Genomic DNA, 18486 nt, shown 5'->3' with positions numbered 1-18486 from the left:
CCTCACCTAGGGAGGTGGGAGAAGATGCTTATGCAAGAACCCAGCTGCCACAAGCTTGGCAGAAGCCTGCACCTGGAAGTCAAAAAGGCCTCTCATCATCATGTACTAAGGCTGGAGATGAAGACTGCCTGAAAACGCAGGAGTGACGCTGCCAACAGCCCATTTACAGGACCTGGGATGTGGTTTCCAAATAAGTAACTGTGGACTGGAAAGTACCCATCCCATCAGTGATGAACTCCATTTGCCAGCACCTTTTCCTTTACACAGCAGGCTTGTTTTGTTCCATGTAGCAATCAGCCTAATGAAAACAGCCTCTATAGTTTAGCACAGAGGAGAATGCTACCTGTTTCTCTCTTTTCAAGGCAAAGACTAGCTGAGGGGAAAGGAAAAAAACTGTTTGGTTTGTTTAGAAAATATCTGTCCTAGAAGGCATCTTCCCTCCATTGTTTTGAAAGACCCGCAGAGCCATGATGCTGATGACAACCAGAGGTTTAGGTTGCATGCTAGAATCAACAAACCAAATTCAGCTCAAGGTTATTCCAGCATCCCCCAAGCACAATTCAGAAGGACTCGAGATTTAGAAGAGCTTATCTCAGAGCTAAGGAGCTGTAGATCATGATCCCCACAGCTACCAATGGCTGTGACAACAGAGGAATACAAGAAGCCACACCAGTGACAGATCACTGCTACCTCAGTGCTGCCTGGAAACTCTGAAGGTGTTTAGGGAATGGGCTGAGTTTCTGTGGCAACTCCAAAAAACACAATTTCCCCTGGAATCCGAGCAAAAGCCATTGCAGCTGAATCACAACTACCTGATTTGTCAAGTGACTTCCAATGCCTGCACCTTTGTTCACAAGTCTATGGCTTCTCTGAGGAAAGGCAAGCAGCGTATCAAGAGAAGCTTGTATAAGCTCCAGAGAGCTCAGAAAATGATTCAACAAATGTACTAACACCCAAAGTGTACCACCCTACCACTTACTTGGATTGGATAGCTTCAAGAGCTCAGCTGCAGCCAAGAGTTGTTTGAATGGGCGTGTTGTTGCCTGTACATGAGACATACTCAGTAGTTCTCAGTCCCAGCTTTCACCATCACAATTCACCACTACACTTAAACAACAGGGTCAATAAGTAGGACAAAATCCCCTTTCTAAAAATCCAGGCTTGTTACAGCAAACTTTGGTTATGAACAGGTTCAAGGCAATACTACACTGGGGCCAGAGCCTTTGCATGGAGGCAAAGGCCAAAAGCCAAGGTCTTGGTTACTTCTGCAACAAAGATAAACTTTTGGATCAAAAAAACCAAGTCGATGCTTTACTCCATCACAGAACTCAAGTCCCCACCAGCATTGCAGCGAGCAGCCATCCTTGTCAGCTATTTGTCTTCTGCTGTGCTCCACTATATTCAGAGCACACTTGGAAATTCAGCAATATTTACTGCCATGCAATGAATGTTACAGATATATTTAACAGCTGTACTGCAAATACATTTAAGAAAACTCAACCTTGATATTTGTTAAGTTATGAATTTAGAACAGCTAAATAATCACGCAGGACAAAAAAAAAAAAAAAGGAAAAAAAAAAAAGTCAGAGGTATTCAGATGAGATGCACCATACAGGTAGGGAAAAAATTAAGAACTGAACAATCTCCCTCATAGTAAATGCAAAGCTGCAAACCCAACACTAGTGCTTTTACCTACAAGCCTTTCCTGCCTCTCTGTTGTCTCCCTCCCAAACATCAATTCCAAATATATTCATAGTCTATAATCAAAGGGGATCCCATAAATCTGTTTGCATTACTTTCACTTCAGTTAAAGTGATAGGCGACATCAAACTGCTGCCAGTTTCTGCCACACTCACTGATTTGTCAGACAGATGGGTAATTTAAAGGCCATGCGCTGCATTGTGTCATGAAAAATACGGTTGGATTGGGACAGTCTGACAGATAGAGGCTTGGATGATCGATGTATGTATTGTGACACTTCCTCACAAAAGATTATCAGTGTTAGTCTACAATTTCATATATCAAAGACTTCTGGTGAATACTGGAGCAAATCCTCCTGAGCACTTCAAGAAGCCACTGACAAAATGAAGCTGAACTCTTACTCTTAGCCAGTGTTAGGATTAACAGCCAAAAGGGAGAGGGAGGAACAAATGATAATAAATCACAAATCATAGTTTGGACTTATCAAGTGTATTTCATCAAAGGATTTCTAGGTTGAAGAATTAAGCCCTCCACTCATCACACTTTCCTAATGACAGAGTGTCACAGCTATTCTACCCAACATGCACATCCATCTGGGGTTAGTTTATAAAAAAACCCATGATGTTTCTCAAATAAACATGCTAACCACAGGGTTTTTAATATTCTGTGTTTGAAAGGATTAAGTAATTTCCTCTCCAAAGGCATATAAAGGCTTTTAAACCACAGAGAACACGGACAGAAATCAGGCATCCTGCACAGTCACCTATGCTCTCCCTGCACAGGGATTAACAGGGGTTAAGGGCCACCAACACTTTAGTAGTGATAACAGTATTTTTCTTCCAGAAGCATGGTATACACTAAGTGTTTTAGGGAAGGCGTCAGAGTTGCAAGGTGCAGTAATACCATGATGATCTCAGGCACAACAGCTGTTGGTAGCTGCTTTATTGTTTTCTAGGAAGCAGATGATCTGCATAAATCCAGTTCTTTCTGGTTTCAGCCCTGCTCCCAGTACAGCATCCTTCAGACGGTGCGACCCACACCGCATACTGTCATTCAGGCACCAACTGAAGGTCAGCAATGTGCCATATGGAGTTACGCCCTTACTTCAGCTCACATCTGCACAGTCTTCCTAATGCACAATTATTTTGCCTCCCCATATGTCCATCCACTTGTTAGGCTCTTGTTATGCTGCTTGCCAAATTGGCTTTTCAAAAAGTACAAATACTGAAGCAGCGGGATCTGCCCTTGTCCCGACTCCAGCTTTTATCCCAGTGTAACAATCACATGTGCAATTCAGGCACTTTGTACTTCTAGGCAATGCCTCCTCGACCACCTAGGATGTGTTTTTGTGTGTGGTTTAAGGGAGGGAAGGAAGAGAAGAACCTCTTGAAAGCCACTGCATCTTGTTTCTATGCTACTTTCATCATAGTGCTCAGTACATCATTCCTCAGTGCTTGTTCCCCCAAAATCTTTAGCTACTACTCAGCCAGTTTTCAACAGAAAGGAACAACTGTTAAAAGGATCCAGGCAATTCAAAGAGTGCCATAGGCAAGTCTCTTCACCCATGATACTAAGAGCACTTCAGCAAAAAGAATTTAAAAAACCTGCCCCATCTGCCAATAGCCATCACTTTTCTCTGTCCATTTTAATACATGCATTGGTGTTTATTTAACAAAAATCAAATCCAGTTTAATCTCTGTGCATGCCAGAGCGTTTGCATACACAAAAGTATGTCTGTTTCTTACTTTTAGCTGCATTAGTTGACCTAATAAAAGATACCCTTCCTGTTACAAATTTTGCTTGAGTTTTCATTAACTCTTGGTTTTGCTCATGGAGTCTCAGTGCTGCAATTCTGACTAGCAGAGGAGGGTACCTGACTGAGGAAGAGTTGGCTTCACTTAATTGTTTACTGAAATTTCTTGGTCTTTGACTTCGTAAGAATATGATACTTGCCTTTACATTTTAGAATGGGTTAAAATAAAATCATTCCTTTCAAGTTTGAGCACAGCAATCTAAAACACTGGACCACCAAATTTAAAAAAAAAAAAAAAGTAGTTCCCAGTCAAAAGTGTTACATTTAGGATGCTGAAACCTGAAATGAACATAATTTCCTTGGACTCAAATGAGTAGTCACCCTTCTCCCCAGTTTTGTTTACAGATGTTACTGGGATGACTCTACCAGCTTGCTATGGATGTGGCTCATCAGCAGGTAGATTCACTTCCTAAATATCTATCTGTAGTTCAGTGTAAAAGTGGAGCTCTAAAACTCAGAAGAATAGATTCCGGTTTTATGCTACCAACAAAACCCCAAAAGCGAGCATCTACAAAAAGTCAGAATCACTTTAGCATAGTAAAGGTTTTGATCCACACACCCAGAAACCAATGGGATATATACCCTTAAGATAAGTGACTTTTGCAAAATTTGAATCTTGAAAAAATTAGAGGACAAGGTAATCCCTGTCCTCTAATAAAGAACAGAAGTGTTCTAGCAGAAACACCTACACCGAGTATCATAATGGGAAACTTGTTTAGCAAATGTATTTATGAATGAGGTAGGTTATGCATACAATAATTTTATAAAGAGCTGAACTGAGGTGGTACAGAGTTCCCACTATTCAAGTTCCCTGGGCAAGTGTCAGGATTAGCAGCTGCCTCCTCAGGAGCCAGGATCTATGTGCATCAGCCTTTGCCAAAAGCTTCCTCACACTGCACCCTTCATGCTGCCTGTGCGCTGAACATGTCACAGCTCATTAAAACATTCATGGATTTCCTGGGAATTGCACTGATTACCCTGCAGCATACAGGATTAGTGAGCCACTGAAACAGTTTGTCACTTAAAACCTAAGCCTGCCTGGTTTTCAGGCATATTCACATAACTTTTACTAACTCCTACTCTTACATTTGGGACTCAGATACTGTTTTCATGTTGAAAAATAAAGTATTGGAAATGTCAGAGATTTCCATATCAGCAGTTTTGTAGCTGATCATGCTTTCAGATCAATAAATATGCAATTTATAATTAATTTCTAATTATATTATTTAACAATTAAATTTTAATCATCACCATTAATTATACTGTGGTTATTGCATTAACCATTAACAATTAATTTATTAACTTGTAATTAATTTTTACATATAGCCACTTTAAGTTATTAGGTCTAAAATCAAAACATTAAATATCATCAACATATAATACTTGTTTACATGAGAATCTGAGTCTTTAAATATCTTCCAGTTTAATAAGTCCTCTCTTGTCAGTAACAATTTTCTGGGGATCTATTTGGCAACTCAGCAGTGATGCCTAAAATGATGGTAATACAAAACTATGAAGACATAAGAGAAAATGGGGTTGACTGAAGAGAGGAGGATTTTAAAAGTAAGGTCCAGTAAAGTGGCAGTATCCAACAATGAGAATATAATTATTATTTTCTTTAGTGCTGCTTTTAAAAAGGAGAATCAGTTCAGCCCATTCTGTATCCAATGTATTATCTGGCCTCTTTATAAGTAAACTCGTATCACTTCTGCTCTCTCCTTCTACGATGGAGTTATTGGAGGGGAGGGAAATCACTGCATTGTGGATTGTGAATCCCTCATATTCTAACAGTGAGGACCCTATAACGGCCTTCGGTACATCAGATAAATTCAAATTGAAAATTACAAAATGATGAATGCAAATGTGCAAGGATGACCCAAGCAGCAGCAGCAAACTCTGTTCACAGCACAGCATGAGCATGGTAGTGCTGCCAAGAGGTGTAACCTCCTGGGGTCACTCAATGTGCTTCACACCGCAGAAGGAATTAGACTGAGCTTTAAGATGTGGGAAGTAACACAACTTTGAACAGGACACATGTCCTGACCCAGGAAGGGGCAGTGATATTTACAAGCAGCCGAGGCACATGTGGATCCTTCGTGCAGTCCACAAAGACATCTATAAGCCACTTTTGTGCCTTTTCTCTTACTTTTTAGCAACCAAACTAAACCACCCACAAGCCCCAGTCACTGGCTCACTGGGGCAGCACCAGGGAGACACAGCACAGAAAGTTAATCCCTGCTTCAGAAACTGATGCCTGAGTGACAAATGAGAAGATAGCTGCATATGGGCCGGGACCAGAGCACACAGTGACAGTGAGACACAGGTAAGCAATGCCTTGGGCTACTGACACATTCAGAGTAAAAGCTGTTGGCTTAGCTGAGGCATGGCCCACATTGCTGCCCAGAAAGCCAAGACAAGAGCCGAGATGCCTGAGCCCCTCTCACAGGGGCAAAGGGGGACCAGCCTTTCTTTCTAAAGGGGCTGGGAGAAGAAATCCTTCAGAAGCCCAGTATGCCCTCAGACACCCTGGCTATGGGAGCCAAATAGCTGAGAAAGTAGGATTTAGGGGGCAGGGATGGGAGGAGAGAGCCCAGGAGCTCTTCTTTTGACACCAAGTGTGAGATAGCCCCATCCAGGGGGCCGAGGGGGTAGGTTGCCAGAACAAACTCACAAACAGGGCCATGGCATGCACCGCACATAACAGCGGCAATGAAAGTCATCCTTCGGTTCACTTGGTGGCAAGGGAAAAGTTGACAACAACCAAAAGTCTTCATTTTTCAGGTAAAATAAATATGTCAAAATAAGTTTCGCTTGGGCTTGAAACACATGTTGTCCAATTCAGAACATCTTTTCTTTGAGTTTTGGACAGAAAGGTGTTTCAAAACAAAAACTGAAAACGTTAAGACTTTTTCAGGGGTATTTTTTCCACTTCAGCTAATTCCACTAACATGCAAAGATATTTACAGACCATCTAAAGAAGCAGTTTTTAGCCAAAACAAAGAGAGTCATGTGGAAAATGGTGTCCAGATCTACTAGGGGATTAAGATAAGAACTGTTTTGTATTAAGATTAATAGCTGCAGTTTCCCAGGCTACTGTAAGTTCGTTAATCAGAATATTGAGAGTTGGAATACAATCATGTACTGATAGGTTCCCAAGACACACATGTTGGCAGACACTGCTCCCCAGTTCACAGTCCCAACTGTGCATGGCACTGCTTGAAACTAGGGACGGGTCCTCTGGGAGCAGTCTCTTCAGTTAGTTTGAAGACCAGTGCAGGAATACACTGAAGAGAAGTGGGCTACTTCCAATTTACCCCTGGAGAAACCAGCCAATAATGAGGAATGTGAGGAAGGAATGGCTCAGCCAGGGAAACTGGCCTTTTAAACTAGGACCAGGACCCCTCAGCAAAATAAACTTTGTGCTGAACACATCCCCACCATCCAGCTCTCACATGCCTGATACCACTTTTCCAGCTTAGGCACACAAGAAAAGCAACATGGAGACATGGAGTAGGGGACATGGAGAACCCATGCCAGTACTGAAGACAGGGATATTAAAATAATTTGCATCACACTCCATTCAGCAGAGAGCTGCCGTTGTTTCCAGCCCTGCCTTAGCAGGAAAATGCAGCAATGGGCTACAGCCACCTCCTGAAAGAATGGCCAGAGTCACAAGATATCTTGCAGGAATGCACAAAACATCACATGTCTTGGACCTTGATGAGGTTGTGGCTGAAGTAACGCACAGTGCAGATCCACAACAAAGCCTATTGATTCCGAGCCCTAAAAAAAGCTGAAGTGGCAAAGGGAACAGAAAAGGATAACACTGGGCAGAATCAAAGTTAAGGTCTATCCGGCATAATTTCTATTCAGTACCGATCTCAAAGTACAGTCACACCAGACCAAATCCCACCCAAACGTGAGAGAAATATCTTAACCTAAAACTGCACTAACAACACACAATTTACTGCCTTCCTCTTTTCTGACAGCTTTTATGGATGAGGCTCTCAGAGTGGAGGAAGTGAGGAGAGCCACTGTCAGGTCATGTCATCTACCCAAGGTTATGCAGCAGCTTCAGGGGGAAAAAAAAAAAAAAAAAAGAAAAAAGGAAAAAAAAGCATTTACAAGTTCAGGACTCATGACTCACATCCCTTGTTTTAACCACAGCACCACACTTTTCCACACTTGAATGCTGACCAGACTAGAATGTGGTTCAGGAAAAAAAAAAACAAAAAACCAAACAGTGGTTGGTTTGCAAAAGATTTTTCTTTTTCTTTTGGCATTTTCAGGGAAAAGGAGATTGCATTTGTCCATCACCTAGAATGGGGAGGGCTTTGGAGCATAGCAACATGAGCAACACACATTTGCTGGGTGCAACAGGCTCAACCTTGAGGTTGGTGGCTTTCTGGGAGGAGCAAATTAGGCCCCAAAAGACCATAACTGGTCTTTCTCAAACTGTAATTAAGTGTCATTGTGCTTTCCAGGGTGAATTATTTGATTGTCTCTTCAGGAGCAAGCTGGGATTATGGCATGCACAGAGGAAGAGCACAATGTGCTTTACCCACCTAGGGTATAGGATAATGCTGGAGACTCAGAGACATTTCTGGTAAAAATGGTTATTATTTTTCCTTGCCTCAGCCAAAAAATGTAAGATCCTGGCCCACCACACAGACAGGCTGCCTCTTTGTTTACAGTCTGGAAAAAGATACAAGTATTCCCAATCCATCTCTGGGTAACTGGCCCTTAAATGGCTCTGCTGCTACCTAAAGCAAGTGGATGGTAAACCCACAGCTCCCAGGTCCTCTGTGCTTAGTTCATAAGGATTTTCTTCTCCTGGCATGAGACTCATACAGTTCATTGTCAATGCTGGCACATTTCCAAAGCACAGAAAACCTCTCCTTCCCCAAAAGCTCCTATGTTAAGTTGGATGGAAGAGCAACTTGGGACACAACCACCTTATTATTTCTAGGAATGAACACACCAGGGAAGCAACTCAAGTACCAAAGTCCTGACACAGAACTCTCCTTCCCATTTCAGGTATGCTATAGAGACCTAACACTCTATGCAAAAATATGCCTGCCAAGTTCCCCCTATGCAGCTTGACCAGTCTATTAGGTACCAGCGCTGCATTTTGAAGTTGCTCTTTTCCATGAGCATCCCATTGCCACCTTTCTCATACAAACTCTGTTATACACCCTGGTCTCAACTTACCAGAGACAGTGGCCTGTCCCCCCAAAAAAACCCAGGTGCACCTCTCATTTTTCAAAGCTCTGCTCCACTCAGTGCCTGGCCTTTAGCATTGCAAGAAGGGACACTGCTCTTGGTATGCTTTGCTTCAAAGTTTCTGTATATCCCGCTCCTTAAGAGTTATCAGCCAGTGAAGACTGAGGCGTCTACTTGGGTAATTACGTTCCCTAGAAGAAACCCAATAAGGAGGGGAAAAGAAGGGATATGTTCACATGCCAAAAAAGAAAAAAAAAAAGGCAGAAAGATCTTAAAAAGCTGCAGAAAACACCAGTGTTGCTGCAAAGAGCGCTAAGTGTTGGCAGTCTTGCTGTTCCAGGAATAGTTCCTATCTGAGACTAAAACTGGTATATGAAACCGGAGGATGGATTTTATTATGTTCAAAGCAAGATTAAGTCTTAACAGACATAGCTCATAAGCTCTTCAGGTTGTGTAGTATTTTTGTGTTACTTGTACAACAGCAGACACAGTGATTTGGGTTTTCTTCTGGTACCACAACATGAACCACAGTAGTTTAAACAAGAACAGAAGCATCCAGAACTACAGCGCCTCTGTACAAAGTAATGATGCAATACCTTTTGATTTTTAGTTATCCCTCTGTACAATAACTTTAGTATGAATAATAGTATTAATACATTATCTTACACAGTGTTTTCTATTTCTAGAGCTCAAACACCTTCAGAGGAAGGTCACAGCATTACTCATTCTGCATATGGGGAAATGGATTCCTACAGTTACTAGAAGTGTGTAAGCAGAGGGCTAAGGAAGGCTGGGTAATTTCTGAACTGTTACCCAACTCAGAAGACAATGAGGGATGCACGGCTCCTAGAAATTCAACTGAAACAAGGTAACATGGGGTTCAGCATTGATCCAGGGGTGCTGCCAAGAAACAAATAAACACATTGGCTGCAGCATATCTGTTCATCTGCATGTGCAAATCGTGGATCTGTACATGTAGTCCTAGTAAGAAACTGCATGTGCATCTGTGTACTTGTCTTCTCAAAAAAGATGTACCTTCAGTTGTAGGCTTCCTCCTAAGCCCTGGGATAGTCACCTGACTCCAAGCCAGGCATGCATAGCTTAGACACACTGTACTCCAAGTAGGATTGTGGAGCATCAATGAAGTGCTGCCTGGAAAAATGTGATAATGACACACAAGAGCCTACTCCCCCCAAGGCAGACATGTCAGAGTTGCAGATAAAAAGGGACTAAGTCAGCAGTTCTTATCCCAAAGTCATGTTCCCTATAAAAAACTGAGAATCAGACCTGATGAACCTGTTCCTTTACCATAAATATCAAAGAAATATCAAAGTGGTACACATGCTGTGAAAGTAGCAGAAGAGGTCCCCTGTCTACGTAACAGAGTCAATTTATGAAGTGCTCAAAGTGCTGTTAGGAACATGGTCTCACCCTCCTAAAATGTACTGTTCATCTCATTAATCACTGCGGAACTACAGCACAACAGAAGTGAAGTAACTTATATCAGCTACATCCAGGGTCTCTGAAGTCAGCTCTCACTGTCTTAACCACAAGGCCAATCCTTTTCCATCCTGTTGTGTGCTAAGTGGCACCAGTCCTGGGATTTGTACCCAACCTTCAGAAAAGCCTCTTGTGGTTGTTGTTACTGAGCGTGCCTCTGGCTCCCAAAGATGTGGACAGATGGCTATTTACACCCAGGGACAGACAGGCAGCATCTATCCCCAAAGCTTATTTGTGAATTCTTCTTCCACATCAGAAATAACATGATCCTGGCACAAGTGAGAGGTAATGCCAGTATGTGGGCTTCTTGCAGGACAGGAAATTCATTAGTCACTGATTACATGTTTCCAGCTGCAGTGCTCAGCACATCCTGGGAACTGTGCATTAGGACATTGGTCCCCCGCCAGGGGGGTTCCCCCCCCCCCGCCCCGTGCCATGCCTGCTACAGCAGGAATGAGCCTTACAGATGCTGGTGTTCTTTGCAAAAAGGAAAAAAAGAAGTACAACAGGAGCTACATGTGTAACATTTTCACTGAAAGTGACAAAGTGAGATCACCTACTGTGGCAGGCGGTGTCCCTGTCTCTTTAACTTTTCAGAACCTTATGAAGGTAATTGGGTCCAGAAAGGTTAAGCAAAGGGAGAAAAACCCCAGAACCAGGCAGCAGTCACTGATGAATACAGTCTGAAGGAGCTCAGTGCTGCTTTTCCAGCACTCCCTGTAGCTCTGCCAATTACTACTTGGGCAATTACAACACCTCTCCAAGCAAGTGTCAGGGAAGCCTACTAAAAGCCATTACTCAGTCTTGAAAAGAAGTAATTAGAATGAGCTCCAACTAGCACTGGTACTTGGGCAGCTAGCATGGCGTGACAAGCAGGCACTGCCATCCCCATGGGCTGCATTCAAACTGCTGACCACCTATAGGTAGCAGCCAGAAAGTAATTATTAGTAATCAATAATCCATAGGTTTGGTGTCCCACCATTCATCTGAGGAGTCCCAAGTGCCTGGCAAGACTTAACTAAACCTCACAGCTGTAACGAAGGTAAATACTGTGTTCTCATGATTATTTTGCGGTTGGGAAAACTAAGGCACATAGATGTCATGGTCAGCATTACAAGGAATCACTCAAAATTTGCGTGTAGCCAGACCTTCTGAGCTTTAACAAGCCTATCAGCTTAAGAGTGATCACTTAGGAAGGGATACACAGAATAAGGAACACAAATACTCCTGTTCTTATTTCAGAGGCTGGTGTTTAAAGTACCAGCTGCTGTGCCTTGCCCAAAGTCACATAGTAACTCAATGGTGAGAACGTGAAAGGACCCAGAAGTCCTGGCTTCCAAAATGACCAGCAGCTCATAGTTTGTGAAATTTTTGGCTGCACAGCAGCCTTTTAACCTTCAGTTTTATGGAAGGAAGAAGGAAAAAAGGCTTTCAGATTTTTGTACAACAGCCTGCTTCTAGTCCCTTTCCCCTGGAATGGGCTTTGCATGTGCAGACCACAGGGTAGTACTACTAAAGCACTGCTTTTTTCTAAGTCAAGTCCTGTGAGTATGCAAGGGTGATGGTGACAGCAAAATCCAGTGTACACTCTCACTCTCTAGTGCAGGTAATTTCCAGTGACAAAAATGAGATCACTTTCTCAAGCTTTAAAGTAAACAAGAGCAATTCTGCCTGGGGGGAAAAATGTTGTCTTTTTTTCAGTTGAGGTTTTCGGTAAACCGAGCCTCTGAGAATTTCCTGTGACAGTATGTGCTGAAATGCAAAAAGGAATGGATTTGCTGAAAGCAGCAACTAAGCACACCATTTGAAAGCAGCATCTCACCTTCCCCTCTGCACATATTGGGGCTTTTAATGTTTACTTGCTGGCCTTGGTAACAGCCCCACTTTTGATCCATGAGGCCAGGGGGAAAAGCTTGAAAGTTCCCTTTTGCAGAGACTGCTGACAACCTGCCCCACCAGCTACTGTGGTTTCTATGAGATACTTCAAGATAGCCAGACATTAATATTTCCCAAACTCTAATGTTCATAGCAGCCCCCTGCAAGCTCAGAACCAAGCTCAGGAGGACACCAACAGTAGTGGGTAAGTCCTCAAGGCAGCCCGAATATCTTGAGCAACACATAGCTCACCAGGCCATGTGGCCACTCTGACATGCTCTTTGTTGCTGGATGAGCAGTGTCCCTGCCTCAGAGCTGTCAACCCCTTTCTTGGGCCAGAAGAGTGACTGCTGGTCCTCTAAGCCCCAAATTTCCAGGGAAGGAAGGGAAGAATGGCAGCCTAGCTCTAAGGGATCCATCACTGCAGCAGTAGCACAAATGCCTACGAAGGCTTCACCTTTGTACATTACTGTGAGGAGAAAATCCCAGCAATCAGCAGCAGAGCCGCTAGCCCTTTTTCATCGCTTTGTTCCTCTGCTGATGCTGAGAGTTCAGCAAAAAGCCATCCCACAAATAGCAGCCTATCTGCTAATGATGGGGTAGAGCTAAGCGTGTTTATCCGTTGCTGTCCCATTCTGGTGCAAGAGAAGCTCCTGCTAACAGTGACCTGGAGAAGTCAAGTGAGTGGGGTCCTGTGACCCTTTACTGAGGTACTTGGCAAACTAATAACCAATTTCAGCAGTGCTGCTGTGACATGACATTTAACGGAGACCAAGACGAGGAGCTGTCTGCAGAGCCAAGCCAAACACCGTGGGCACAGCTCCTAGGAGAAGGGGGATCAGAGCTTGTGCTTGGCTGATTTTCTTTAAATAAGCAGTTCCGAAAAGTGCCTGTGATTTTCACAGCCAGTCCTATTAATACAATCCTGCCTAATACTGGTGGGTCATCCATCCCGAGATCCTTTTCTTGATAAGTCCATGGAAGGCATAAGCCAGGGCAAGGGAGCTCTCAGGAGCCTCAGCCAGCTCTGCAGCGAGGCCATAACCCAGGGCATGCTGCTACCAGCAGCTCAGTTCCTGCAGCATGCGAGGAACAGAGGAAGGAGGCTGGTCACCAGCCCGTTGCTCCCAGAGGGCAGGACTGCAGAGCACCAGTTTGTCTCATAAAGGGGAGGCGCAGGGAAACACAGACTGAGAGCACAAGGAAAGGAAGAAGCCACAAAAGGAAATGGAAGGGAATGTCTAGGGGAGGAGTCCAAGGACAGCACAGGTAAGAAAAATACCAGGTGGTTTGGGAAAGGCAACAGGATCATGATGAAGGAAGAAATGAGGATGGATGGACAGCAGCCCTGGCCACCCAGAGCAAAGGACAACAAAGTCCCTTGCAGCAGTCAGCCCTGTATTCCTGCACACATGCTTCAGCCTGAATTTCCACTGCAAGGCTCTCACACGCACTCTGGAATGGGCTTTACCACATGAAGACTCAAAAAAATACAAACAGTGCCATTTTTAACTTCACTTTGTGATTGGAGTGGGGGAGAAGTTTGGCTCTGAAAACCTGAGGTAGCAATACTGCCTTCACTGTATGGTTTGCAGAGCCAAGAAAGAGGGCTGTGTTGTGCAGGAAGATGCTGAACAGCTCTGAAAAATGTCTAACAGACTTTTGCTTCTCTGTGACAAAACCAGATACATTGGTGAATATACCAAAAACATTAGCATATTTTGTTTTCCACCAAAACTATCACAAAGAGTTTTTCTACAAGTATTTTTCAGATTTTTGGGGGAGAAAAGCTCCCAAACCACAGTACTTATTTTCAAATGATAAAAGAAATTGTACTTTTAAATTTAAAAGAGCTTTTAAAGAATGTTTTAATGCCAAAAAATTCTCCTTTATCATCTTCCCCCTGTCCCAAAAGCCTTGTGAAAAATATTTTTCTCCCTGTACTGTGGATGTTCTCTTCTCTGTAATTATTATTTTCATTATGCAGAAAAAAGTGTTTTGCTATAATTTCTCCCAATGGCTGCAAAAAGCGAACGTATGCCCAAGTGAAGCAATAAAAATGGAAAATGAAAACTTTTTTTTTCCCCCAATGGAGGTAAACTGTGAAACAGAAATTTGGAAAATGTAACTTCAGTGAGTTATCTTGTTCCAGTGGGAAACAACCTATATCTCTGGTAATACCTGAAAATGTAAAGTTAACAATTTGACTGATTCTGGGTAATTCAAAGATAGGAATTTCCTGAGTTATGAATCCAAATGCCATTCCCAAAACAGAGTTAAATTGCGTTCCTTTCGCTTTCTGAACTCTAAGTTTTCCTGAACAGCCAAGACTGCTGTGAAATTACCTTAAAATCAAAGAAAAAAAAGGCAAACTTAAAAACCCAAAGAACTCTTCCCCCTGCCCCCGCCCAATCCCTCAAAACCCTACAAAGCAAAGCAATGCCTCTCTCCAAGACCACCACACAGTCACTGGGCTCTGGATGGCAGAGTCTGGAAGAACACCATGCACTGAGGCATGTCAGGCTGCACTTTCATGTCTACCCAACAGTAAACCAAAATCCATTGACTGCTACTGCTGCCAGCACACCTGTACAGGAGTCACCTTGAACCTGCCTGGGCTGGGTCGATTGGAGCTGTGGGCTTGCTCCTGGGGCTGCCAGGCTCCTCCAGCTCTGCACAGCCAGAGCTCCAGGGTCTCCATGCTGCCAGTCACTCCTAGCACTGGCTCGATCTCCCCATTCTTCAGCCACAAAGTAAGTGTGTGCATGTGTGTGTAGGCTCATATATACTTATATGTACACACATGTATATTTATACACTTCCTCCCCACCAAAAGCCTAACTCACCAGGAGCCAATTCTCCACCGAGGGATTGCTACTGGAAAAGTCAACCAAACAATAAATAACCTTGTTCTTTTCTGTGCTAGCTTTCTCCATGAAATACAGGCCTGTGATATCCTTTATTTTATTTTTATTTTTATTTTTTTTTAAACAGCAGAAGGATGCCTAGTCATTTTCTTGTTTCGCCTTCAATATTCTTCAGCTTTAGTTAATTTCACAGGCCAGGGAACAGAGATGATCCTATTCTTCCACTGAATCTGGCTCAATAGGATTCTTTCCACCCTATTTCCCAGATGTACGTTTGATTTTTCTAATGTTCTCCCCGATACAATAATCCTTCAGCTCGCTCTGTTTTACATTGCCTCTTTTGAGCCCCTCATCCTCCCTGCAAGCAGAGCTGGAAGGCAAGGAACTGAGGATCCCTGTTCAGAGCCAGCCCCCTGCCTGTTTCTTGACCGTGCAGGCTAACAGGAGCTCTGTTGTGCTCTGCACCCATAGAAACGTACCAACCGAGTGGATAGATTCATATTATACAATGTTAGTGCTATCAAAATACAGCTGGGCCTAAAGAGCCTATTCAGAAGCTCTAGATCGTGCTTAAAAAGTAAATAAGGTGTCTCAAGCACAGCTGCCTTGAAAATGCAGCTTAGTGAAACAGTTAAGGCCACTTTACAAAGTAGCATAGGAAGCTGAGTTTGTTCTCTTGGTTTCCTTATGCACTGAAAGAAAAATGGAAAAGACTAAACTTTAAATACTGAAGCTGTATGTTTAGTCAATAACTAGACAAATGCCATAATGGTATTTTGCCAAAAGCCAGAGCGATGCAACTTATTTGCCCTAGATTATGCAAATTAGGGCTACTTTTAAAGTCTGTTATTAGGTGTGAAAGTCACCCAGGCAAACAAGCCCAGCACAAGGGCCTCTGCACTTTTCCTACCCCAGAAAAGCACTTTATGGCCCCTACTGCTGTAACTCTACAACACCTTCCCCTGAGAACAAAGGTGATATAAACGTATGGACTCTGGCCAGAGAAGGGCCACAGAGGGGAGAAAGATGCTGTCATCTCTGCTCAGCCCTCATGTTTCAAAGTGCCACTGCAGAAAGCCAGATCTGGAGGTGCAACAGCCCAAAGCAGCAGCACTCAATTCTTATGGAGTTGTCCCCCCAGAATAACAAGATAGAGACAACCATAATGGTGCCAGGCTCTCATGGGGAAATTTTAAGAGCTCTGAACTAAGCTATTGCAAGTGACCATGGGGCAGCACATAGACATCTCTGGGGCTCTGAAAGGCATAAACTCCCTGTATCCTCCCAAGAGGAATCTACTCCTGACCTATGTTTGGCCAATAGACTTTATCAAGGCAGGAGATACTCTCTGCCTACATATAGGATATGACCAAGAAATGTGTCGACCAAGAAATGTTGTCTTTGTGCAGAATCCTACAGAAACTTTATTCTCCATTAACTTTGCTATAATTTGTTTCTTCATCACCTGCACATTTCATGATTTCTCTCATTAATCACTTAACTCTATTATTAAATCTGAGAAGCATTTTTATGGAGTAGGAAGGATAATTACTGTTGTAGAACAACTACTGCATGTTAAATTCAAAATGAGCAGTCTCTCAGAACCCACAAAGAACCCAACCTTTGACTTCAACACATGTACCCAGAAAAAAAAGGCTAAGAATGTATATGGCTGAAAAAGGTCTCATATACTACTGTGGCCGGCCAGCTTCTTCCTCAGTCTGCTCAAATCATCACAGTGGAGACATTGCTGTTGACCTTTTGGGGCAATACTTTTAAACAGATGCCACAGCAAACATTTTAGCTCATTTTGAAATCTCTCGTTCTTGTGACAAATTTTTAGCCTTAGGGTAATGTGAAAAGAGACAAGCTTGCAAAAAAATAAAAGAGAAAAAAAAAAAGATGGGGTGGTTGGGAGGGAAGAGCATTGTTGCTGCTAACAGAGAAGTGACATGCCAGTATGTTTGTGACACCTTACCTTATCCCCTGGCTGCGGTCTCATAAGAGAGACTTGATCATAGCCTCGTCGAACCAAAGCCCACAGTGCATCAAGTTTGCCCTGGAAAAAAAAAAAAATTAAAAAGAAGAAAAAAAAAAAAAAGAAGAGACATGACCAAGAATTTGGGGAAAACAGCATGAGATTAAACTGATTAAATTACAGGTAAGTTGATCCAGCCTTTCTGTATTAAACTGTCTGCACAAATGTTACTCCTGTGCCCTTGTCCTCTGTATACTGCTTATCTGGACAGCCAGAAAAGAGACCTCAACAGGGTATCATGCACCCCATATGCAACCTGCTTGAAACTCACTGAGAATGACTGTAGTTTAACATGAACAACTCCTCTAAGAGGCACAATTTTTGTTATGTTAACAAAAGGCAGAACAACACAAGTACTGTACTGATGGGAGGCGAGCTGGAGCATGGATAAACAGCCCCAGGACCACCTACCTAGGCGGGCTTTAAAATTCACAGGTACTTTCCAGACAATAAATTCAAGTGTTGTTAAACTGATCTGTAAGCATGGTGGGGAGGGGGGACCCAATCCCACAAAACACTGGTTTGGGACATGGCCACAGCTGTCTGGGATGAGCATCGTTTGCTGCTCCCTTGGCCTGTGCTAGCCCTCCAGCTTCCTTCTCTGTAAGTGGAGATAATAGCTCTGCCCTGCCTCAAGGGTTATGTGAGGATACATACATTAAAAGACAGGGAGACACCAGATACTATAATGACACTGGAGAAATGGGGATGAAAGTGTGGAGAGACTGAACAACTTGCCCAAAATCAAACATTACATCTTGTGGCTGAACTAGAGAGGAACAGAGCTGAATCCCAACCCAGGGCCTTAGCCACAGTGCAGTCAAAGCAAGGATGGTGCACTTGATCTGATACTCTTTGCATGCTGCCTTGAAATGGCACAAAACAGCATCCACCCTCCCTAAGAGTTGAGATACCTGCTGTTGCAATCCAGGCTGTGCAAAAGTACCTGAAAAGAAGGCATGAGCCAAGGGAGGGAAGATCTCTGCTCATGCCCTCCAACACCTTCTGCTCTTGCTCAAAAACTATGGCAACACAGTGCCAGCTGAAATGCACGTTCCAAGAAATGGGCAAAGTTGAGGGTAACTGGCAATTTTTCTAAATAGGGTCTCCCAGCTCTGCCATAAGAAAGGCTGTGCTATGGAACCGGGATGTAGTAACATGCATGACATAAGAAGACTTGGTAAAACTGAGGGGCAGACACATTACCTTGATAGGAGTGTACCATTTCCGCTGGGAAGGTGGTTTTCTTACATGGGGCTTTTTCGGCTTGGGTTCCCATGGCTCATACTCCTGTTCTGGCAACTTAATAATAGCATTTTTGGGCTTCTCCAATTTTGCTCCTTCCTCTGTTGACCCCTTGTCTCCCCACCGCACCTGAAGTCAGGAGAGCACACTAAGTAGAGACACTTCAGTAGTCCCCACCAGCAAGTGGTTTTCACAGATATTAATCTAGTTCCCACCAGATGACC

The 18486-nt window shown here is 43.3% G+C and overlaps 1 protein-coding gene across 1 annotated transcript in view; it reads right to left on the bottom strand.

Annotated features, from left to right (window-relative positions):
- The window catches only part of ANTXRL (anthrax toxin receptor-like), a 58328-nt gene that overhangs the window by 1872 nt on the left and 37970 nt on the right, over positions 1-18486 (bottom strand). Inside the window, exons 16-17 of the mRNA XM_010563525.1 lie at positions 18224-18391; positions 16958-17038 (exon numbers count right to left, since the gene is read on the bottom strand). Coding sequence (XP_010561827.1) covers positions 16958-17038; positions 18224-18391 — 249 coding nt within the window. The remainder of the gene's footprint in view (positions 1-16957; positions 17039-18223; positions 18392-18486) is intronic.

The sequence above is a fragment of the Haliaeetus leucocephalus genome, unplaced genomic scaffold (genome assembly GCF_000737465.1).
Source record: "Haliaeetus leucocephalus isolate CR32 unplaced genomic scaffold, Haliaeetus_leucocephalus-4.0 Scaffold168, whole genome shotgun sequence".
Taxonomy (NCBI): Eukaryota; Metazoa; Chordata; class Aves; order Accipitriformes; family Accipitridae; genus Haliaeetus; species Haliaeetus leucocephalus.
The sequence above is the reverse complement of the archived record's forward strand: the minus strand, read 5'-3'. Positions and strand labels throughout refer to the sequence as shown.